The 23,728-nt window shown below is 56.3% G+C and overlaps 1 protein-coding gene across 1 annotated transcript in view; it reads right to left on the bottom strand.

Annotated features, from left to right (window-relative positions):
* ZAN (zonadhesin) overlaps window positions 1-16,589 on the bottom strand; it is a 40,009-nt gene extending 23,420 nt beyond the window's left edge. Inside the window, exons 1-21 of the mRNA XM_071211460.1 lie at window positions 16,526-16,589; window positions 16,393-16,443; window positions 15,471-15,617; window positions 15,070-15,341; window positions 14,782-14,869; window positions 13,467-13,619; window positions 10,642-10,806; window positions 10,240-10,331; window positions 9,991-10,069; window positions 9,789-9,887; window positions 8,947-9,218; window positions 8,554-8,638; window positions 7,012-8,199; window positions 5,162-5,346; window positions 2,759-2,897; window positions 2,497-2,613; window positions 2,039-2,163; window positions 1,716-1,861; window positions 1,041-1,184; window positions 577-684; window positions 304-473 (exon numbers count right to left, since the gene is read on the bottom strand). Of these exons, the coding sequence (XP_071067561.1) occupies window positions 304-473; window positions 577-684; window positions 1,041-1,184; window positions 1,716-1,861; window positions 2,039-2,163; window positions 2,497-2,613; window positions 2,759-2,897; window positions 5,162-5,346; window positions 7,012-8,199; window positions 8,554-8,638; window positions 8,947-9,218; window positions 9,789-9,887; window positions 9,991-10,069; window positions 10,240-10,331; window positions 10,642-10,806; window positions 13,467-13,619; window positions 14,782-14,869; window positions 15,070-15,341; window positions 15,471-15,617; window positions 16,393-16,443; window positions 16,526-16,589 (3,889 nt within the window). The remainder of the gene's footprint in view (window positions 1-303; window positions 474-576; window positions 685-1,040; window positions 1,185-1,715; window positions 1,862-2,038; window positions 2,164-2,496; window positions 2,614-2,758; window positions 2,898-5,161; window positions 5,347-7,011; window positions 8,200-8,553; window positions 8,639-8,946; window positions 9,219-9,788; window positions 9,888-9,990; window positions 10,070-10,239; window positions 10,332-10,641; window positions 10,807-13,466; window positions 13,620-14,781; window positions 14,870-15,069; window positions 15,342-15,470; window positions 15,618-16,392; window positions 16,444-16,525) is intronic.
* Window positions 16,590-23,728: the final 7,139 nt, after the last annotated feature.

Genomic DNA, 23,728 nt, shown 5'->3' with positions numbered 1-23,728 from the left:
GAAATGGAAGTCCTGGCAGGCACCCCTGCCACGCACTTGTGTTTTCTGCGTGTATCACGTGAGAGTACATACATCAACACAGCCTCGTGTCACTGAGGCTTTCTGAGTTTACGTGTGACTCTGTGATTTCATCCGTGGCTGTTTCTAACTCTCCAGGTTTCGCCCTCCTTGGGGCAAGTGAAGGGGTTCGACCAGGCCACCTCCAAGCTCGAGCTAATACTTTCAGATCCCGGGGCAGGGATGGCGCCCGTGTCTGAAGGAAGGGGTCCCGCGCCCTCTCCCCTGCTTCTCGGCGCCACTCACGACAGAACTGGGGGCTCCTCCAGGGCGTCACCGTGTGGCCGGCAGCCTGGCAGGCCTCGGTCAAGGCCGCCATGTGGAGACAGAGGCTCTGCCGCTGCCCCTGGAAGTTGCACAGGTCGGACAAGCAGTTGTTGTAGTAAAACGAGTCCCGGAGTTGAGGCAGGCATGTCCTGAGGAGAGGGGCAAAGTCAGCAGGGGGTGGTGCCGGGGGGGGGGGGGGGGGGTTCCAGGTTCCAAGCTGCCCCGCATGGGCCCCCCTGCCCTCCTACGTACCCAAACGGGCCCTGGGTGTTGATGAGCTGCCCACACAACTGTGACCTGGTCAGGTTGCTCTGCAAGGACTTGCCACAGGACGCGGGGTTCTCCTGGTTGTTCTCGCACCTGAAAGAACCCCCCCCCAAAAAAAACCCCATGGGCCAGGGCCCGGCAGGCAGCAAGGCCGAAAAGGGTCCCGCGGGTCTCGGCAAAGCCCGTGGGGAACATTTGAACCCCAAGCCCCACAGGAGGCGGAAAGGCCTGGAATCTTCAGTCACAGGCAAGCTGGGCTCCCCGGAAAGGCAGCAGAGCTTGAGTCCAGTTGACGGTGGGGGTGAGGGCGTTGGTCGAGTGGGCAGGGGAGGAGAGTTAGGGGAGGAAGTCGGGGAAGGAGTGGCGGGGAGGCATGGGAGTCGGGGGGCACGGCTCCTGACAGGGCAGAGGAGAGCGAGGGCAGAGAGGGGTGGGGTGGCCCCGCTCACTTGGCACCCCCATCCTCCTCTGTCTGCCAGCTGTTCCCCAGCTCCTGGTCGTCTGCCGCGGGGAGGCCATCCGGCCGCCGGTTGTCGTTGTCGCTGTCGCCGTCATAGTTTCCACAGATACCACAGAGTTTGGAGAAGAAGGTGCTGTGGCGGGGGCGGGGCAGGCAGGGAGTGGAAAGCGGGCCAGCCACTGAGGGACCGTGTGGAGAAGGGGAGCTGGGGAGCCCCGGCTGGCTGTGGCCTCTGGACAGGGGCGCCGGGCCCACCAGGAAGGCCCTCACCTCACAGCCCGCACCCCGGAGCCGTCTTTCCAGTCCGCCCTCGTCTGCTTCTTCTGCCCACACCCCATCTCCCACCTTGAGCAAACCTCTCACCGGCCCTAAGACACTCTAGTCTTGCGTTGGCTGTTCACTGTTCCTATAAAGTCTGTCTTTCCCTTGTCTGTCCATCGGGGAGACGCTCTTCCTTGGAGACCCGGATCAAAGGGGCCACCCTCCTGAAAGCCCCCGGGGCCCACCCGCGACTCCTTCTAGCACATTCCTAAAGCGTCCTGTGTCTGTCCGCGTCCCCTGCCTCGGGCTCACTGCTTCCCACCCTTTGGGAGGTCCATAAGTGATTGAGAATGGAGGGGGGAAAGAGAAGAGGAGACATGGCAGGTGCCTGGTCACCCCTCACCTGGGCAGAGTCACGGACAGCTGCTGGTCGCCATCCCACTGCACCCGCAAGCCAAATGCCGTCTGCAGCGCCACAAATCGCCCACTCAGACTGAGGGAGACCCCTTGAAAAGGCACGGCTGGGAGGGTGACTTGCTGACCCCCGACCTGGAAGGCGGGGCGAGGGAGGGGACGGAGAGACACACCTGGGTCAGGGAGAGCCCCCCAGCGCGTTCCGCTGCTCTCCTCCACGGCAGGACAGCCCTCTCCCGGGGGGCTTCCGCCGTGTTTGCTGGAGCTGAGGCCACCCTCGGCGGACACAGGTGCGGGGCACACGGGGCTTACCAGCGTTTGCCGGCCCCTGAGCAGGGTGACAGTGGTCTGGGGCAGGGTCACGTAGACTCTGCTCAGGCAGGAGACGTCTCCCTGGCCTCGTTCTTCGTTCTTGGCTGCCACCCTGAAGTACGGGTCTGCGCGGGAGAGGCACCCCTGAGCGCCGACTGCGGGCACCACGGGCCCAGAGCGGGGGCCAGCCCCTCCACCAGGCCAACAGAGGCCCCCGAGGCGGCGATGACCTGGAGAAGCAGGTCGCGCCACCTGCGTTCGGGCCGCCGCCTGGTCCCCGAGAAAGCTCCCGCTTCTGGGTGCGGCTCTTCAGAAGGCCTTGCCGCCTCCTCTGCCTCTTTCCCCCCACACCCGCCAGCCCCCTGCCCTGTGCTGCCCCCGCTCGTGCCACCCCAGGCCCGGCACTTCTGAACTCAGACCCTTCTCCCAGGCTGCCGCCGGGCTCTCCGGGGCCCTACCTGTCGAGTTGTCACAGGGTTGGACCAAGATGTAGGTGCATTTGCCGGTGAAGGTCAGGGGCCTCCAGTCAAAGGTGAGGTAATGAGGGTCTCCATAGACCGTGCAGGTGGCATTGCCTGCGGAAGGGAAAACGGGGGCGGCGTGACGCTTGGTGCCACGGCCCCCCTCCCCGACCTGGCCACCTCCTCTGGTCAAGGGGGGACTTGGGGAGCCCACTCTGACAGGCCGGCAGGCAGGGACGGCATGAGGGGAGGGTCTCACCCTGGGGGTAGCACCCATACTGGCCGTTCCGCTGCTGGCACACTCTGTGGGTCCCGCACTGAGAGGCCCAGCACTTCACCTGACTGCCTGAGCAGCGGCAGCGCTCTGTGCAGCTGGGGCCGAACCACTCCTGCTCAGCCTGAGAGCAAGGAACCAGGGTCACCCGGCTGTAGCCTGGGGCGCTCTGGGCTCTCCTCTCACCACGCAGACCCGCCCTTGCCCCCAGGCTTCCTCGTCCCACGCCTCCCAGGTATAGCCCCTCCCACCGCAGGACACTGGCACATGTCCTCCTCACGTCCTGGCCCGCTCTTCCCTCCCTGCTCGCTAAGTCGTCCCTATGCAGCCCGCGGAACTCAGCTCAAGGGGCACTTTCTCAGACCTCCCCGACCGGTGGAGCCCTTTCCTGGAGACGATGGGCCCCGCGTGCACTTTTACACGGATTTGTGTGCCTGCTGGACCGGAAGCGCCCTGTGTGACGGAGCGTGTCTGGCTCTGCTTGCCACCTCAGCCTTACCCCGGAGCTTGGGGCCCAGCTGAGAGCTCTCATTCAGTCAATACTTGTTGGATGAGGGAAGCAGACTTGGCTCAACGGATAGGGCATCTGTCTACCACATGGGAGGTCCGTGGTTCAAACCCCGGGCCTCCTTGACCCGTGTGGAGCTGGCCCATGCGCAGTGCTGATGCACGCAAGGAGTGCCGTGCCACGCAGGGGTGTCCCTGCGTAGGGGAGCCCCACGTGCAAGGAGTGCACCCCGTAAGGAGAGCCGCCCCGTGTGAAAGAAGCGCAGCCTGCCCAGGAGTGGGGCTGCACACGTGGAGAACTGACGTGGCAAGATGATTCAACAAAAAGAGACACAGATTCTGGGTGCCGCTGACAAGAATGCAAATGGACACAGAAGAACACAGAGCCAGTGGACACAGAGAGCAGAGACGGGGGGCAGGGAGGAGAAGGGAAGAGAAATAAATTTTAAAAAATAAAATCTTTAAAAAAAAACTTGTTGAATGAAAGAATGAACCAAGAGCTGGGGTGCCCCTCAGAATCCGAGACCACCTGAGGGCCAGGAGTAAGTCCATAAACGTCTCCCCGGCAGAGGGAGGAGCCGCCTGACGCTGCCGGCGTGACAGGGCTTTCCCAGGCTGCAGGTGCAGCTAACCACGAGCCTGCCACAGGGAGAGCCAGGGGGCCGGGGAAAGGGGCTTGGGACCTGGCGGCCCCAGAGGAGACAAGCAGGAGCTCTGAACAGCGACAGGAAGAACAGCTGGGGATGAGGGAGAGGCAGGGACGCAAACGAGGAGCTTAATGCACTTTTCATAAGTAGGTGGCATATGCTACTCATCATAAATTGCTAATAATAATAATTAACGTTTACTAAGTAAGGGGTATGTGTCAGGATCTAATTTTACCTTCACAACAATCTTATGAGGCAGAAAATCTTATTGTGCACATTTTATAGATCCGGAGATTAATTTAGGGAGGTAAAAAAAAAACCAAAAACTTGCCCAAGGTCGCCCAGTGAATGCATGCTGGAGCCAGGATTTGAACTTGGCTCTGCCTGACTAGACCTGTGCTGCTACAGCCACGGCCAGTGAGGCAACTAAGCTCTTGAACCATGGCCAGTCCAAATGGAGATAGGCTGTGAGCCTAAAATACACACTGGATTCTGAAGACTTAGTATGAAAAAAAAAAAAAAAGAATGTAAACTAACATTTCACTGATCCAATGTTGAAATAGTTGTAGTTGGCATTTAGTATCTCACGAGCACTCATTTAACCCGGTTCTTTTTACCTCAGCTGTGGCTACTAGGAAACGTAAAGCGCGCGGCTCGCCTGCTCTCTCCATGGCACAGCTCTGCTCCAGAGCCTGCGGCCCCTCCAGAGCGCCTACCCTGGCTGAGCCTCTCCAGGAGGCCATTATCCATTCTCTCTTTTTGACCTAGTGGGATTTGCAAGTGCCTTTGGAAGAAAAGGCCAAGACTCTAGGATGCCAGGTCTTGCCCTAGAACTCCCGACACCCTACCCAGCAGCCAGTGCTCTCTGTATCTGCAGGGACCCCAGCTGTCCTCAGGAAGGCCAGGAGGGTCCCACACCACATCATTAGGGCTGCCGTTGCAGGGCACAAAGTATGGGAAGACGAGGCTGGGAGGGCCACTGAGCACAGCACGGCCGAATCTTCTTCCCAGCCTCATGTCAGGCCAAAGTGGGTGCTTCACAAATATGTGTTGTCTGAACAGAGATGATCATCAAAAACCTCATGCTGCCTGGATGACTCCAAGGCTGTAGCTACAGCTTTTAAACTGATCCCATTGATCCAAGTTCACGTCACCTGGGAAGCAGATGGAGCTGACACCCAGGTGTTCTGCTAGCAGTTTCCGGCAGGGGAGCCAGGCATCCCGGCGGTCTTACCTTATAGACGGAGTTTTTGTAGAAACAATTGCAAGAAGAGGATCTGATGCAGCGGGAGCCACTAAGCACAAAGCCAGGGTTGCAGACACAGCCTGCCTTGCAGGGGAGCTCGCAGCGGGGCTTGGGGCTCTGGCAGGAGGCAGGGCAGGCACAGGATTCAAGGTGGGCTCTTGGGGGACACTTCACTAAGGGGAAAGCACAGCCACCATCAAGCCTCCATGCTACAGCTTTCATCAGGGAGCTTTCCTATTTCCCCTGTACCCCCAAACTCAAGTTCTCTAAGAATAGGTCTGTCCTGTCCAGCCGTAGATAGGAACCAAGTACTAAAGCACGGTACTGTACGGGTGAACTAAAAAACATTACCCTAAGGGAAAGAAGCCAGCCACAAAAGGCCACTTATTGCATGATTCCATTTATATACGAAATGTCCAGAATAGGCAGAACCATAGCGCGAGAAAGTAGGCAAGTGATTACCAGGGGCTGGGGAAGGAGAGAATAGGGGGTGAAGGCTAAGGGTGTGGGATTTCTGTTTGGGGTGATGAAAATGTTCTGGAATCAAAAAGTGAGGACATATCATGAACCTTTAGGGAAATGCAAATCAAATCACAATGAGATACCATTTCACACCCACTAGGATGCCTACTCCTGAAAAATAGAAAATAGGAAGAGTTGGAGAGGCTGTGGGGAAACAGGAACACCAGTTCATTGTTGGGAACGTAAAATGGGGCAGACTGTGGAAAGGAGTTTGTGGTTTCCTCAGAAAGTTAAGTAGAGAACTACCATACGACCCAACAATTCCACTTCTGCGTATATACCCAAAAAAACTGAAAGCAGGGACTTGGACACACATATGCACATCTATGTTCCTAGCAGCTTAATTAACAACTGCCAAAAGATGTAAGCAATCCAAGTGTGTCCATCAACAGGGCACAGATAAAAAATGTGGTCTATCCATACAGTGATATATTAGCCAGTAAAAGGAATAAAGTTCTGATGCAGGTTACAACACGCAAGGCTCGAAGACATCCGGTTAAGAGAAATAAGCCAAACACAAAAGGACAAATACTGTATGATCTTGCATATATGAAATAATTAGAATATGCAAATTCACAGAGTCAGAAACTACAATACAGGTTACCAGGGGCCAGGGTAGAGGTAGGGAATGGGTAGTTAATGCTTAAATGGTACAGAGTTTCCTGTTTGGGGTGAAGGAAAAATTTTGGTAATGGATGGTAGTGCTGCAAGTATATTACGAATGTAATTACCACTCAATTGCATTTTTGGGTGTGGTAAGAATGAGAAATGTTAAGCAGTATATATGTTACCAGAATAAAAAATGTTAACCACCACAAAAGTGTACAACAGTGAACCCTAATGTAAACTACAGATTAAAGTAAGAGTATAATAGTAATATTTCTTCATCAGTTGTTAATAAAGGTTAATGCAAGATGTCAGTAATAAGGAAAATGGGGGTAACATGGGAATTCTACTTTCTGCATGATTTTTCTCCAATTAAAAAAAATTAAGTGATGATGGTTGCATAACCTTGTGAATATACTGAAAAAACACTTGACCCTTTAAAACGATGAATTTTATGGCATGTGAATTGAATCTCAATTTTAAAAGAAAAAAACAGAAGCGAGCCAGGTACTTGGTTCCTGCCACTCCCCATCCCTCACCCCTGCACTGCTGTCCCTCTTGCCAATCACAGTCCCCACTTTCTTCTAAAGCTGTCATGGTCTGATGCATCCCGCCTCTCAGAACGAAATTTCCTACCAGAGACTCCCTTTCCCTAACTCTCTCAGTAACTATCTCTAACTTTCAGCTGCGCCTCACGCTCTGCCTCCTACCTGGAAATGGCGCAGGGGTTTCGGTGCTGCTCACGGTTGTGGTTTGGGCCGCGCTGTTGGAAACGGACCAGACTGCCGGCCCGACGGGCTGCAGTGTTGGGCTGGGGGTGGGTGTCAGAGGAGCCGGGTGCTTTTTAGTGAGGACGGTGGGTTTCTCCGTGGGGGTGGAGGTTTTTTCTGTGGGGACAGTGGTGGTCTCTATGGGGACAGTAGAGATGGCAGTGGTCTCTGTGGGGACAGTGGTCTTCTCTGTGGGGATAGCAGAGACTGTTGTCTTCTCTGTGGGGACAGTAGAGACTGTTGTCTTCTCTGTGGGGACAGTAGGGATGGTGGTGGTCTCTGTGGGGACAGTAGAGACCATTGTCTTTTCTGTGGGGACAGTAGAGACTGTTGTCTTCTCTGTGGGGACAGTAGGGATGGTGGTCTTCTCTGTGGGGACAGTAGAGACAGTTGTCTTCTCTGTGGGAACAGTAGGGATGGTGGTGGTCTCTGTGGGGACAATGGTCTTCTCTGTGGGGACAGTAGAGATGGCGGTGGTCTCTGTGGGGACGGTGATCTTCTTTGTGGGGACGGCAGGGATGGTGGTGGTCTCTATGGGGACAGTAGAGACCGTTGTCTTTTCTGTGGGGACAGCAGAGACTGTTGTCTTCTCTGTGGGGACAGTAGGGATGGTGGTCTTCTCTGTAGGGACAGTAGAGACAGTTGTCTTCTCTGTGGGGACAGTAGAGATGGCGGTGGTCTCTGTGGGGACGGTGATCTTCTTTGCGGGGACAGTAGAGACCGTTGTCTTCTCTGTGGGAACAGTAGAGATGGCGGTGGTCTCTGTGGGGACGGTGATCTTCTCTGTGGGGACAGTAGAGACCGTTGTCTTCTCTGTGGGAACAGTAGAGATGGCGGTGGTCTCTGTGGGGACGGTGGTCTTCTTTGTGGGGACAGTAGAGACCGTTGTCTTCTCTGTGGGAACAGTAGAGATGGCGGTGGTCTCTGTGGGGACGGTGGTCTTCTTTGTGGGGACAGTAGAGACCGTTGTCTTCTCTGTGGGAACAGTAGAGATGGCGGTGGTCTCTGTGGGGACGGTGGTCTTCTTGGTGGGGAGAGTAGACTTTGCAGTGGGAGTGGTGGGCTTCTGGGGGTGGAGAGTGGTTTTAGAGGTGGCAGTTGTAGTAGGAAGCACTGTGGGCACAGGTGCTGAAAAAAACATTCCTGGAGTTTAGTCAAAATCATACCACCGCCCTCTTCAGTCACACATAATTGGAGTAGGTGGGCTCAAAGGCCTAACTATTCACATCTCTTCCGCTCCATGCCATCACCAACCTTTTCTCACTCAACACACAGTTTGCTCCTACTAAACGTCAGGAACTGTCCCAGGCTCCAGGAAGGTAGAGGAGGTGGCTCCTGCCTTCAGGACCATGGAAGGGGATGGGGGCGCGAGGGTCGGCAGTGTGAAATCTCCAGCACTAAGGAGACTCACGTTAACCAGCGTGGATGGAGGAGCTCCAAGACGGGCCCGGCCCCCTTCCAGGGCCCAGAGTTTGGTCTTACCTGGACAGACCCCAGGGTGGATTAAGATGAAACCCACAGAGATGTCGAAGGTCACGTTGGTGCCTGTGATGCCCTCAAGTATCAGCTGAAGGAGACCGGGCGGGGGGAGAAGGAAGAGAGAAATGAAAACGACCCCTCGCAGCTCGGCAACACCACTGGGCATCGAGTCTGTCCTCTGCCAACGGGACGCCTTGTCCTGGCCCCACCGGTCCAGCCCTGCCGCCCTCCCTGGCAGGAGCCAGATGTTCTCTCTAACGCTAAGCTCCCCTCTGCCCTGCTCCCCTCCAGCTTTCCACCTGCTCAGCCTTTGCCGTCCCCCAGGATCCCAGGTATCCTGCCTCGCTCACCCCGCCCCCACGGACACACGCAGCGTGCACTCCCTCCACCTCTCACCTGCCAGGGCTGCAGTTGTCCTGAAGGGATGGTGACACTGGCGTGCTGCCAGGCAGGGCCCTGAGACCCAACGCGGGCCCAGAGAGACTTGGCGGCCGTCCCTCCAGTACCCGCCAGCAGGAGCTGGAGGGCACTTCCCTCTCCAGGGCCAAACAAGCGGTAAGAAAAATCCACGCAGATGGTCTCGGTGGCACAAAAGGGCCAGCTCATCAGTCGGACAGAATTTCCTACTGGGGACTCCTTGTCAGCCTTGACGTAGATGTAGTGAAGCTCTGGACCAGGGGAGGGGACAGGCCAGATGAGAAATCTCAAGAGGTCGTGACAACTGCTGCTTGAGCAGCTCCGGGATTTCCAAACGGGGGTCGGAGGCAGATCCAAGTTCCCCTCTTCTGGCTTTTTTTTCCCCCTTGCTCATTTTGCACTTCAAATCGAAGAAGGCAGGATGGGAAAGAGAGGGGAAAGCCAGCCCAGGAAGCCAGCTTCCTTTGCTGGCCATAGCATCGAGGGGCTTGACTGAAAATAAGGTGGGATTTTGAAGCCCGGGGCTCAATGGAGTGAGACGCCTGGATTTGTTGGGGGGTTTCAGTGATCCCTTGACCATGAGAAGCCTCAACTGATTCTACCTTGGTCACCTCCACAGCCCTGGCCAAATGGTGGTTTCCCAATGAACAGCTGCTGACTGAGCTTCACCATCTACAACATGCTAAGGCCTCTTCCTCCATTGGCCACACCAGCCTGTCCTAGAGCTGGGAGCATATCCCATGACCCCCGGGCTTGAAGGGCCCTCAAACTCCTCATCGCCCACCGGGTAACCTCCAGAAGGGCCCCTGCCCTGGACGTACTTTTTATCCCCCGGGACCAGTGTCCACCATTCCCTGGCACCTGAGTCCAGTCACAGAAAGGGTGGTCATCATCTTCAAAGTCACACTGAGGAAAGCTCTCTGGGGATCAAAATGGGAGATTTGGGAAATTTCCTCCATGCTCTCCATTCGTTCCCCCGGCCCGATTCAGAGAGGTCTGGGTCCCCCGGGGCTCTGCTCTCACCCCCACAGGGAGCAATGGCGAGTGCATCCACCGCCACAGCCGGCTCTGGGGTCTCTCCATATACGCCCACCACGATGAACTAGAGAGAGAGGGTGAGTGGGCCATGTGCTTGCTCCGGCCCAAGCCCCCCACCTGACTCTCGTCCACTCGAGAACTGGGGACAGCCCGCTCCTAGAGCCCACACCCTCCATACATTTCGACTTTGGCGGGTGCCTGGACAAGGAGACCTGGCCCCTTGCTCCACTCTACCTGGATCTGCCCGTGGCCTGTATATTTGACAACAGCAGGCTGCCAGTTGGGTCCAGGTTTTCCTGAGAAGAGAATGTCTTTCTGGATGCTGCCTAAAATGAGGAGAGAAGCAAGATTAAGGGCTCTGGGAAGCAACTTTAAACCTAGACTCAGGAGGGTGCAGAGCAGAGGGAATAACTGGAGGATGTTTCCCCAAGTGCAAGTTCATCCTTCTTGAAAGGCCTGGCACCTTTATCTAGCCAGGGCTCTCCAAGGTCCCCAGTCCCATTCTGTGGGATAATCTCTCACCTGTCCCCGATTTCCCTGGACCCCGAAGAATGCCCTGTATTTCACCTTCCACCCCTTGCTCTGGGAGATGAGCCCCAGAAGGTCAGCGTCACCCCGTGAATTCCCCACTCTAACCCAGGACTTCAGCGAAGACGTGGAGGCCGGCGCCAGGAGACTCGGGCCAGAGGGTGTAGTGGAAGGTGAGGCTCAGGCAGCCGGAGGAGAGGCTCAGGGGGCTGAGAAGCACAGCCTTCTGCTTCGGTTTGGCATTCTTGGGGTCCAGGAGCAGGTAGAAACCCTCTGGGAAGGAAGAGAGACCAGTTAAGGGGAAGGAGGGATGGAGCTGGGGGACTATGGCAGCCAAGGGGACCTTGGGGAGACACTGGCCCAGGGGAGCCCCAACAGCAGCCTAGAATCAGCCAAGACTGGCTGGGGCCCCCTGCCTTTCCAAGTGCATGACTGGCAAGGTGAGGACGCTGGGGCGACCGCATGAAATGGGGGCGTCCTCTCCCAAGCCGCAGCTCGAAGACTCCTGTTCTTTGGGTTATGGCTTCTTAGGGTCCCTAGCCTAACATTCGCTTCCCTTTCTTGACTCACTGGATATAGCGCATCACACCCCCGCGTGAAAGAGGACCGCTGGGAGGTCCAAGGGCGGGCTTCCTATCCAACCCCTCGCCTCCAGCTCAGCCAGCCAATCAGCCTGGACCTCGCTCTGTGACGCAACTAGTAGCCAGGGAGAAAATTGAAGCAGGGGCTGATGCGTGGGGGTGGCGGGGGGCGCGTGCGCACCGGTGCCCGGTGCCCGGTGGCCACTGGGTCCAGCCTTGTGCTCTGAACTGCGGGACCAGGAAGGCGGGCTGTGGGAAGGGAGAGAGGAGAGCGAAGAGGAGAGAGGGAAAAGAAGAGAATAGAGGGGAAACAAGTGGGAGGGAGGAGGGGAGAGAACGGAAAAGAAACGGTAAAGTGATGGCAGAAAAATGGGGACGTATGAGAAATGGAAAAGATGAAAAAGTAGAAGGCAGTAAGCCCGGTGAAAGGGGGAGGGAGAGGAAGGAAAAACGTGAAGGCAACCGACATTTACGGCAACTGCTGGGCTCAGAGCCAGCTGCTGTGGGGCCCGGGGATGGTGACCTGGCGCCCCCGGGACCAAGAAGCCAGGGGGAAGGTGGAGGTGGTGGTTCTCGAGGCCTTTCCAGAAGGCAGACCTCAGGCAGCAGGAAAGATAGGAGGAAGGAGAGCCCGGGGGGTTGGAGGGGACAGAAAGGCCTTATGGAGAGGGGTGAGGGAAAGGTGGAGAAGAGAGAAGAAAAGGTAGAAATAAGGCAAAAGGAAGGCAAAGGATGGAGAATGGAGAGATGCAATGGAAAAAAGGACAAAAGAAGAGGTACAAACTAGGACGGAGCTTGGTCCTCTGTGTTTCACCACAAAGCCTGTCACAGCCCATACTCAACGAGGGCTGGACATACGTGTCGTATGGAGGGGAGTGAGCGAGAAAACGGGAAGAGAAAATGGGGCCCGAAGGGAAGGAAAGGAGAGAGGGAGGGGTCAACAGTAGAAAGAACAATTACCCAGGGAAGCAGACATGGCTCAACTGATAGAGCATCCGTCTACCATATGGAGGGTCCAGGGTTCACACCCAGGGCCTCCTGACTCATGTGGTGAGCTGGCCCACACGCAGTGCTACTGCGCACAAGCAGTGCCGCGCCACACAAGGGGCACCCCCGTGTAGGGGAGCCCCACGCGCAAGGAGTGCGCCCTGCAAGGAGAGCCGCCCCTTGTGAAAAAAGCACAGCCTGCCCAGGAGTGGCACCACACACACGGAGAGCTGACACAGCAAGATGACACAACAACAAAAAGACGTAGTTTCCTAGTGCCACCAGATAATGCAAGTGGACACAGAAGAACACACAGCGAATGGACACAGAGAGCAGACAATGGGGGGAAGGGGAGAGAAAGAAATAAAATAAATCTTTTTTTAAAAAAAAGAACAACCCAGGCAAGGGTGCAGGGCAGTGTTGACAAGGAAGCTGGAGGTAAACAGGAATGGAATAGAAGAGAAAGAGAATTGCCCAGATTATTGCAAAAGCCTCCTGAATGGTTTCCCTGCATCTTCCCTTGCCTGTTCCCTTCAGTGGCTTCTCAACCCAAAAACCAGGTGGTATTTTTAAATATAAATCAGATCAAGTCATGCCACTGCTCAAAATCCCTCAAAGCCTACCCAATCATACAGGGTAAAAGCCTGGCAATCTGCCCCTCCCATGACCTGTCTAAGCTCTGTGTCCATCACGCTAACTCCCTCTCGCTCCATCCCAGCCACACTGGCTCCCTGCGCTCTCCTCCAGCCCCTCAGGCCTGCTGCTACCTCAGGGCCTTTGCATGGCTGGCCCTTCTGCCTTGATAGTTCCATGCCTCACTCCCTCACCTCCTTCAAGTTTTTGCTGAAATGTGAGCTGAATGAGCCCCACTCTGACTACCCTATTTAAAAGATGCCACCCGCCCCCGCCCCTGCATTACCAACCCCCTCACTCTGTCCAACTTTTTATTTTTCAATAGCACTGCTCACCTTATAATGATATAATTTCCTTATTTGTTGTTTCAGTAACTGTCTCCCCTTGTCCCCCACTGCTCCTTGTCTGCTTGTACCCTGATGTATTTCAAATGCCCCACAGTGTTTGCTGAATGAATGATTGAATGAGTGAAGGGAAGGAAGTGAGGGGCAGGCTGCATTTTTTCCAAGTGGAACTAGTGGGGTGATAGCAGTGGAAGCTGGGTGGGTGCTTGGAGTTTGCTTCTTGCCATGAGGCTTGAGCTAATAGAGGTTTGAGGTTGCTGGGGTTCACCTCAGACTGTCCCAAGGCCAAGTTACTGTAGAGTTGTAAGACAGACACCGTAAAGTCCCCAGGGGGACACTAGGCGTCCAATACTGGAAGTCAAAGGATGCGGCATCCACCGTTACTCACTGCCAGGCTTAGAAAAGTCGTCCTTGGGCATTGCTTGCAGCTTCCCCGATGACCCTGGCTGCTGGACCCATCCGGCCCCTGTGACAGTTGGAATCAGGCTCCAGCCACAGAGGTCACTCAAGATGTCAAAACTGCAGGTTTGCATCACACAGACTGCAGGCAAAGAAAGGAAGGGAAGATGTAGCTTGTTCTAAGAGGAGGCAGCTCAGAAAAGTACGACTCGATGTGGAGTCGGAATTCTGAGTTCAAATCTGGATGGATCCTGTTGTGAGCCAGAGCGGGCTTTCGAGCCAGCTACAGCCCCACTGCCTGCTGGCTGGATTCCTGGTAAGATGACTTAGCCTACCTACGCCTCAGTTTTCTCATCTATAGACTGGGGATAGCAGTGCCCACCTCACCAAGCTGTCACAAGGCGTAAATCAGATACGTACGGGAAGCATCTAGTTCTGAGCCTGTGTTCAGCAAATGTTAGTACCCTTCACCCAGCTTCTGGAGTTTTCCTTCCTTTGCATTTCCTCTCCTTGAGTCTCTATTCAGCTTAAAAGACTAGTTTTTTGTGGTTTTTTTTTAAGATTTATTTTTATTTATTTCTCTCCCCTTCCCCCTGTTGTCTGTGCTCTGTGTCTATTTGCTGTGTGTTCTTCTGTGTCTGCTTGCATTGTCAGGCAGCACTGGGAAACTGCATCTTTTTGTTGCGTCATCTTGCTGCATCAGCTCTGTGTGTGTGCGGCACCACTCCTGGGCGGGCTACGCTTTTTTTCACGTGCGGTGGCTCTCCTTGAGGGGCGCACTCCTTGCATGTGTGGCACCCCTACTTGGGGACACCCCTGCATGGCACGGCATTCCTTGCGCACATCAGCACTGCGCCTGGGCCAGCTCACCACACGGGTCAGGAGACCCTAGGTAGCAAACCCTGGACCCTCCCTATGGTAGGCAGATGCTCTATTAATTAAGGCACGTCCGCTTCCCGAGGACTAGCTCTTGATAGATCTGGGGTAACAGCTAGGGTGACCAAATGACCCTGTTGGCCCAGGGCTGAGGGCTTCCCACCCATGTGGAGATTTCAGGGCTCCCTTTTCAGGGCAAGTTGGGGTGGCTGGTCATTCTAACTGGGCATGATCACAACTCTGCGTTACACGAGAACCTCTCTAGGTGGGACTGCTTCAAGAGTCAAAGGTATGGGGTGTGGCAGTAGAGGGGAGCAGGTAGCCCCAACTCGGGGAGAACGCGGGGTTTTGCTCCCTGAGTTGCCGCTGCACACACCCCCAGCCCCGCAGATGTGCAGGGGCAGAGAGAGAGGGGCACAGGGACTCACCCTGATTGCAGGTCCCCCGACGGACGGAGACGGCATCCAGGGCAAAGTCTAAGTAAGCCTTGTTGCCCCTCACTGCCTCGAATATCAGCTGCAGCAGGAAGGAACAGGGGACTCCACCCCGTGAGCCTCTCGGCCAGGCCTCCTGCCCCTTTGCCTCGGGCTCCCAGGCTCCCCCCTGAATACAGATGGCACGCCCCCCCCCAACACCTGCTCCTCGCTGCAGACCCCCTTCACCCCCCGCCCCCAGATCCCCAGCACTGGAGTCCCAGGCTCTGCCCTCGGCCTCACCCGGCGGCTCCGGGCCAGCCCCGTGGGCACGGTGATGATGACGGGCATCCAGGTGGCACTCTGGGTGTCCGTCTGCTTCCAGAGCAGCTGGCGGGGCCTGCCCCAGAGGCCGGGCAGCAGCAGCAGTTTGAGCTGGGCACCCCACGGCCGCCCGAACACTTGGTAGGCGAAGTGGACGCAGAGTGGGCCAGACACCGAGAGGAGGGGGCTGCGCAGGCGGACCACCCCGCCATAGCGGATGGCACTCGAGTTCAGGTACAGGTAGGCACCCTCTGCGGGAGGCAGGGTCCCGGGGCGGGGGGGGGGCGGTGAGGCCCTGCCCCCTCCGCTCCCTGCCTGGAGCCCAGGCAGGCTGACTTGCAACTGCCTCCCTCCACCTAGGGGAGCCCGCTGGCCCTCACCTCCGTTGGGGTACCCGCCCTTGGCCGTGGCAATGTCACTGCGGGCAGACCCCTTCTTTCGAGTCCAGTCCCCATCATCTTCAGACTCTTGGGTCCAGCCACAGAGGGGTTTGGAGTCATTCTCAAAATTACACTGTGTGAGAACGGCTGGGAGGAAAGGGACGCTGTGAGGCCGAGGAGAAGGATGGGGGACAGGCCAAAGTGGGGGGGTCAAGGTCAACACGATTACTAGGGGGCCTCCTGGGATTTAGGGTCCAAAGCAATGATTTGGGAGAAGGAATTAGAGAAATAAGTCATCTCTTGGGGGGACCAGAATGACCAGGTCAGGGTTGCAAACCAGGGGCTCAAGTCAGCTGGGCAGACAGCTTCTGTCTGTCTGGCAGTACAGCATGTTGTGTTTTCATTTGAATGCGACTCTCTCAGGCAGGGCTGGTGCTCTGTCTCCCTGCCTGGCATCCCAGGCTGCTGTTGGCATGCACATTACACGGCTAGGTCAGGGTCCAGGGCCCCAGGGCGCTTGGGGGGGCCCCTCCTGGGCCAGGGACCTGGTGAGCCGGCGCCCGAACGTTGGTTCTGAGCGGGGAGAGGAGGCCCGAGCAGGCCTGGTCTTAACTCACAGCTTTCCCTAGCTCTGCGAACCACCGGCTTCCAGTCCAGAGGCTTCTCTCTTCTTGGGGTGGATTTGGAGGGAGAGAAAAGGCAATCCTTGCCGTGATCAAGAATTATAAGGCTCTACAGTTACAAGCGTTCTCTACAGTGATTTGTGAAAGAGCCTTCTCTTTTTTATACCATATTAGTGAACAGATATTACTTGTCTTTAAGTTTTTCACAAAGGTCACCCAATAGCCTCCTCACCTTAAATTCTTCTCAAGCTCCTAAAAAGTGGGCGCCTCCTAGCCCCTCCGAGCTCCTCTCCACTCACCCTGGGCCTCAGAGTTGTCGCACAGCGCGCGGGAGGAGCCCACCCCCGTGCCTGGGAATTCTCACATGGTGCCTGAGAGGCTTGTGCCCTGGGTATCTCCTTGCCTCTGATGGAGGTCTTTTTTGAGCTATACCTCCATTTCCCCATAGCCAAGGGACTGCGTCGGTGCCCCTCGCCAGGTGGGTGGTGAGGGGCATGGTTCTCCGGCTACGTGTGACTGGACATATAAATGAGTAAAAAGAGGAGACCACCCCTATCCCACCTCCCCCACCCACCCCCAGTTCCACAGAGAAGCCGGCCGCCCTTTGTTTTCCCCGTTCAAATTGCCCCAAACAAGCTCCTGGACACCAGGCCAGCCCTCCTTCCTTGCTGCCTCCCACTGGAAGTCTCTCTCCTCAGCTGCGTCTCCCACAGGCTTTGCCTGTTTTTCTGAGGGCCCGACCTTCTCGCCCTCCCCTCCTCAGCCTTGTCTCCCCAGCCCGGGGCCCTGTCCCCTTCCCTTTCAGCTCTGTCCCGCTTCTCCCACCTGGAACCCCTGCCTCAAATGCCGGCTGTTGGGCCCCAGTTGTGTTTCGCCCCAGGGGGCACCGACGTCCCCGCGGCCTCCCCCAGCGTTGCCCGAGCTCTTCTTCGGTCACCCCCTGAGCCCAGCTTACCGGAAGGGGGCGGGGGCGTGGCCCCAGGCAGCCCCCACCAGCAGCACCAGAGTCCAGACTGGAGGCAGCATGAGAGACCTCAGAGGCGGCTGTCAGGGGAGAGGGGGGCACAGTGTCACATGCCCGGGACCCTCCTCGCCCGGCCCCCCCTCCCCAGGACGCTGTGGAAAATGGGCAACCAGAAACAAGGACAAGCTCTGCGAAGCCAAATCTATGCTGTCGAAATTTAAAATCCAGGGAAGGGTTAGAAACTGAAATCAGTCGAGGCAAGAAAACCAGCAGAGAGAGGGAAGAAGGGAGAAAGGAAGGAAGAAAGGTGGGAAGTGACAGAAAAGGCAGGCGACATGGGGGTTAGTCCAGGAAGTCTAGCACCCCCGAAAAAGAGAACAGAGGAAAGGAAATTTTAAAATATATATATAGACAGGACAATCTCCCAGAACTGAAATACACGCCTCTCTTGATGAAAAGGTGCCTACTACGATGAAGGCACAGAGCCCCAGGGGAGCTGGGTCAGGACATTTCAGAATGCCAAGGGTAAGGAGAAGATCCTAAATACTTTCAGAAAGAAAAAATCAGGTCACATACTAAGGATCAGGAACGCGTATGGCACTGGGCTTTTCAATCGTAACCGTGGATTCTAAAAGGCAGTGGAACTTTGCAGAATTCCAAGGGAATATCGTTTTGAACCTAACATTCTATAGTTGGCAACAGTGGCAAAGGCTACTGGAAGGTCAAGGGGAATGGGAACTGGAAATGCCCATTGGCAAAGAATTCAAAGAGGAAACTCGGGAAGCGGATTTGGCTCAACTGACAGAGCGTCCGCCTACCACATGGGAGGTCCAGGGTTCAAACCCCGGGCCTCCTGACCCGAGTGGTGAGCTGGCCCACACACAGTGCTGATGCACGCAAGGAGTGCTGTGCCAGACAGGGGTGTCCCCTGCGTAGGGGAGCCCTGTGCACAAGGAGTGCTCCCTGAAAGAAGAGCCGCCCTGCGCAAAAGAAAGTCCAGCCTGCCAGGAGTGGCGCCACACACACGGAGAGCTGACGCAGCAAGATGACGCAACAAAAGAGACACAGATTCCCAGTGCTGCTGACAAGAATGCAAACGGACACAGAAGAACACACAACAAATGGACACCGAGAGCAGACAACTGGGGGTGGGAGGTGAAGGGGAGAGAAATAAATAAAATAAAAATAAATCTTTTTAAAAAATTAAAAAAGAATTTCAATTCAAGCTCATGGCCCCTGGTTAAAAGCCCCTGTGCTAAAGGAAGGGAGGGCACTCTGTGGAAGGTGACACCTGGTTTGCTTTTGCAGGACAAGGATATGTTAATTAGGCAGAGGAGGAGGGAAGGAGCCTAACAGGCAGAGGGGATAGGCAAAGCTTGGGGGAGCACGGCACTTTTTTTTTTTTTTTGAGGTACTGGGGATTGAACCCAGGACCCCGTACATGGGAAACAAGCGCTCAACCACTGAGCCACCCCCACTCCTCAGCACGGCACTTTTGGAGAAAGGCAGGAGTGTTCCTTACGGCTCATGCATGTGTGCATGTAGATAGTAGACTCTCTTGAAGGACCTTGATGCCCCAAGCTCTGATGAGCCCCCCAAAGTTTTTAAGGCATGGGGGTGGCTTGACCCACTCACATTTTTGAAAGGTTGCTCTGGCAGCTGCCTAAAGAGGGTCTGGGAGGAGATGGGTGGTACCACCCACGCTACAGTCCAAAGTCGAGGCAGCGGGGCTGGGGGTGCAAGTGGATCCAGAAGCTTTCCAGTTCTTGCAACCTAACCCAACCAAAGCTCATCTCCTCTTCACTGCAGATGTTCTCGTCTTCGTTTCCCAGATGTGAAAGTGAAGAAATGGAGCCGATTGCCCAGTGTGAGGTCACGAGGCTGGTTCCAAAGCCGGTGCTTTTCCACCACCCCTAAGGCCCCCATGCGTGTTCAGCTGAGATCCACAGCTCTGCAGAAGAGCACCCGGGGCTGCTGGGGACATCCAAATGAGCAGGACAGGGTACCCTCCCTGCCAGAAGGGCTCTGCTTTTACCAGTTTCATAGGCAGCAGGTCTACCTGCGATCTCACGGAAAGGGCAGTTGTGCTGCTTCAAAAGTCTGTGGAGGCCCCCAGCACACACGGGGCTGCCTCTAGGCTGGAGGGTTGGGGCGGGACACTGGGCTGAGTTTCCTTGTATCCCTCCCCACCCAGGACTTCGAGAACTGTCAAATCTGCACCCAGAGTGCCTGGCTTTTGCCCCTGACCATGGCCGTTCTCCAGAGCTGTCGGGAAGCAGCGACACAGTGATGTCCAGGAAAGAAGTGAAGCCCCTGTGCAGTGCCGGGGTCCCCTGCCCAGACCAGGCTGGAGAGCGCCGCCGTGGAACGCCGACGGGGCCCAGGCCAGGGTCAAACTGGGACAAAAATGCAGGGCCAAAGGGTGCCCACCCCAAACCTTTATCTACCCAGATAGCAGGTTAGCAGAGCAATCAACAGGACAGCGCCAGGAAAGGGTTAACTGACTGCAGAAGGCAATCGATCTGCAGCCCCCTGGGGTTAGGCAACAGGTCCCCTGAGGGCAGCTTTTGCTGACCTCCCTTTGGCGCCAAGGGCTGGAGAGCTTGGCGTCCCTCTGCCTGGAGCTGGGGGCTGGGAGCGGCCTTAGTTTCCTGGGGTTGCTGGAAGAAATGACTCACAGTCCTGGAGAACAGAAGGTGTCAGCAGGACCCTGCTCCTTCGGAGGCTCTAGGGAAGGAAGGACCCTTCCTTGCCCCTTCCTGGCTTCTGGCAGTGGCCAGGGTTCCTTGGCTTGTAGCCGCGTCACCCCATCTTCTGCCTCCACCTTCACACCACCATCTTCCTCCTGGCTCTGTGGCTCTTCTTTTCTCTTTTTTTCTTTTATTGATTCATTTTTGTTTGTTTTATTTTCTTCGCCTCTTCTTATAAGGATACAAGTCATGTGGGATTCAGGACCTTCTCCTAACGTAGCTGATTACATCTGCCAAGAGCCTATTTCCAAAGTCGGTCACCGTCTGAGGTTCCAGGAGGACATGCATTGTGGGGGACCCTATTCAGCCCAGGACAGATGCTCAAGGCAAGGCAGAAATGGGCAGGTCCGGGCGAGGGGGTTGGCACGCGGCGAGGCCAGCAGCTGCAGGAATTGGTGTGAAGACCCCGCAGGTGGGAAAGCCCTGGGATTCACCCCAGAGAACCCCAGTCCTGACTTCACTCTGTGCCCTTGGACACTTTGCTCATCCTCTCTGGGCCTTAGTTTCCTAGTAAGGTGGAGGAGGGATGTTGAATCAGCACAACCCAGGGTTTTTTGTTGTTGTTGGTAATTGGAAATCCATGTGTGGAGGGAGTGTTCCATAATTTTTTCCCCCAAGAATTCCTTTTTACAAGAAGGGAGGTTATAGATATTTGGGCATGACTCACAGCCATGAGTTGGGAAACCATTACTGTCCTGGTTTCTTTTGCCAGTTGTCTTTCATACGGTCACAGTTTTATGATGGATTTTTAGTGGCGTTAGCCTTGAACAACTTGAAATAACAGAACTAGCATTCAGCAGAGATTCCACTGTCTAAGAGACCCCCGTTAGCTAACTCAGCTCTGGCAATGATCACCCACCGTGGTGAGACTACTAGCCTGAGCAGTTCCAGTAAAAATCCTAGGGGTCGGGCAGGTGCATTCCGGCAGCCTGAGGCTCAGGCCCAGGAAAGGCCCAGGGGCTGCAGTTGAGGTAGTGAGGGGTGGACAGACCTAACACCTCGATGGCCGCAGCTGTGTCCTCCTGTGGTCCACTCCCTCTGCTCGCTCCTCGCCCTGTGTGTCTTAGTCTCCCAACTGCTAAAACAAATGCCATGCAATGGGTTGACAACAACAGGAATTGATGGGCTCCTGGTTTCAAAGGCAAAAGGCTTGCTTCTTCCCAGGGTCGGAAGCTTCTGCCTGGCCATCTTTGGGGTTCCTTGGCTTGTCGTCACGTGGCAGCGCCCATCGCTGCCTTTCTCTTCCGGTTTCCGTTGACTTCCAGCCCTGGCTGCTCCCCGTAGCTTCTCGACCTCTGCGCCAGTCTTCTCTGTTCAAGGACCTCAACCCTATTGTTTGGCGTGGGCACACCTTAACCAATAACAGCTTCAAAGGTCCTATTTACATCCACAGGTTCACATCCACAGGACCCGGTGGGGGGACCTGAACACGTCCCCAACGCTGTGCTTCAGATGAAGAGGGCCTCTGGGGTCAGAGAGCCTGGCTTCTGGTCCTGGGTGTCCCTCTCCGTGTCTCAGGACCTGGGCAAGACCACTAATCTATCTAGACCCCCGTCTCCTCCCGCAAAATGGGGCTCCTCTACCATCCCTGCCTTCCTTGCAGGATCAGGAGAGCAGGAGAGAGAACGGAAGGGAAAGCGCCTTGCTGAGCATGGAGCTCTCCATAAACAGAAGGCACCACCGTTGAACAATCCTGCTGACTCAGGACCGTGATGGGCTGGCTCCTGTCCCCGACGGGAGCTGGCACGGTCACTTACCTCGCAGAACTTAGTTTGCCCACCTGACACGTGGGAATGATGCCTTCTGTGCTCCTGCTTCGTGGGCTTGTTGTGAGAATCGTGGTCGATCACAAAGGAACCAGAGATGGAGTGTGCTGCTCATCATCATCAGATTTGCACAGAATAAGGCCCGCAGTCCTGGCCTGCCCTTGAAGAGCCTCGGGAATCTGGCAGCAGCCTCCCTGCGCCGCCGTGTCCCTTAGCAATGACTCTGCCTCACTAGGGCGTACTCACGGGTGAGAACGCTGCAGCCCGCCCACGGCAACCTCGGTCACACGCCCGGCCGACTGCGCCCGAATGAAAGTGCTCCCACCTTTCCACCCCACGGGCCTGCCCGCGTGGGAGGGCCTGGGAGACGCCGTGAGCAGCTGTCAGCCGTGGCCCAGGCCGAGGGTCACCTCCTCCATCCTGGCCCTTGGCGAGCAGCTGGTCCACAGCACGCACTCCCCAGAGGTGGAGTGAATGAAGCGTGTTCCCACTGGCAGCGGGGAGTTCAGGTTTGACAGCCACTACTTTTTAAACTAGAAAGCAGGAAGAAGTCTTCAGGGAATCACCTGGAGGAAAGAGCCAGGTATTGGAGAGGAGGGCTCCCGGGCTTGGGCACCCATCAGGCTAAGGCATGGACGAGGCTTTGGGGTGATGAGCCCTAAGTCTTGTGTTGGGATTCCCTGGACTTAAGAACTCTCAGTTTCCACTTCCCTGGCCCCAGGAGGCGATTCCTGCCTAACCGACTCCTGGCGAGGGTGCAAGAATCAGATGCCCCCCGGGGATTGTGTTGAAATGGATGTGTTCAAAGCCCAAAGGCTTTTACCTACGGGTTTCTCCAACAGTTCCCGAGAGGGCCTGCAGAGGGCACCGCAGCCCAAGAGCGGCTCGGCAGCGCCGGCGGCCCCCTGGGGTCCCTCTCTGCACCGCCCCCTCCCACCGCAGCTCCCCCCTCTCCCCCTCCCCCGGCTCAGCCGATTTCTCTCATTTTTGTGATAGAATCCTCATGTACATGATCCTCATGTACAGGTCAAGGGTCAGGACTGGGGACGCGATCAGTTCAGTGACAGCTCTCTTCTGCGCGGTGATTTTCAGCGGAAGGGTTCCTTCTGGGAGGGAACTCGAAATCGGTGGTCAGAGGAAAGGGTCATGTTAGAAGTAGGGAGCAGGCATCAAGAGCGAGGGTTTAAACTCGAAAGAAAACAGGAGTGAGGGTTGTCATGGAGACAGCTAGTTTACAGGTAGATTTCCAGGTGGCCAGGGGCAGGCTGGGGGAAGGGCAGGGGCGTTATTGCCTAATGGGGGCAGAGTTTCTGTTTGAGGTGATGGAAAAGACCGGCTAACAGAGGGTAGCACCATATTGTGAATTTAATTCATACTATTGCATTGTACCCTTGAAAGTGGTTAAAATGGGACATTTTGAGTCGTGGGCATGTTGCCGCAATAAAAGATTTTTTAAAAGGCAGGGGCTGAGTTAGCTTGTTCTGCCGCACACAGAGGGAACCTGCTGGTGAGGGCAGGGTGCAGAGGGGGCTGGGGGCTGCTGGGGGTTCTGGGTTTCTTGGCCTTGGGCAAGCAACGTCGCTTCGTCATCTGTATGGTGGGAATGCTAGCTGGAACCTGCCTCGCAGTGTCGCGTTTGGAATAAGATGAGGTCCCGGGGGCCAGCGGCGCTGGGCACAGAACGCTGCTCTGCTGCGCCGTCGGTGACGGCGGCTCCTCCTGCCCCGCCGTGACCCTTCTGGGGGTGCCAGGGTGGCGCATCCCCGGTGGAGGTGCAGGCGGGAAGCTGCATTTAGAGGGGGCGAGAGCGCTGAAGGGGCAGAGGTGGCTGCCGGGCGCGTGGCCTTTGCCCAAGGGGGCCTTGTAGAGGTGGGAAACCACCAGGGTCCGGTGGGCAGGATTTGGGGACCCCGGTGGTGGCTCCCGATTCCTCGAGGGCCGCGGGGCTCACGACAGGCCTGGCCTAGGTGGGTTGGCAGCCGCCTGCGGAAAGAAGGCCTTGACTGGAGACGCCTTATTGACCGGTGTGGGCAGAGCTGTGGCCTGAGGCCCAGGGGGTCATGAGGTCGGCCCGGCCGTGCGAGGCGGCACGTAGGGCCTGCCGCCCTCCACCTCGGGCTCCCCCCGTCTGCCCCACCGCCGGGACGGGCCACTG

The sequence above is a fragment of the Dasypus novemcinctus genome, chromosome 23 (genome assembly GCF_030445035.2).
Source record: "Dasypus novemcinctus isolate mDasNov1 chromosome 23, mDasNov1.1.hap2, whole genome shotgun sequence".
NCBI classification, from domain to species: Eukaryota; Metazoa; Chordata; class Mammalia; order Cingulata; family Dasypodidae; genus Dasypus; species Dasypus novemcinctus.
This window is presented reverse-complemented; position numbering and strand designations above follow the sequence as displayed.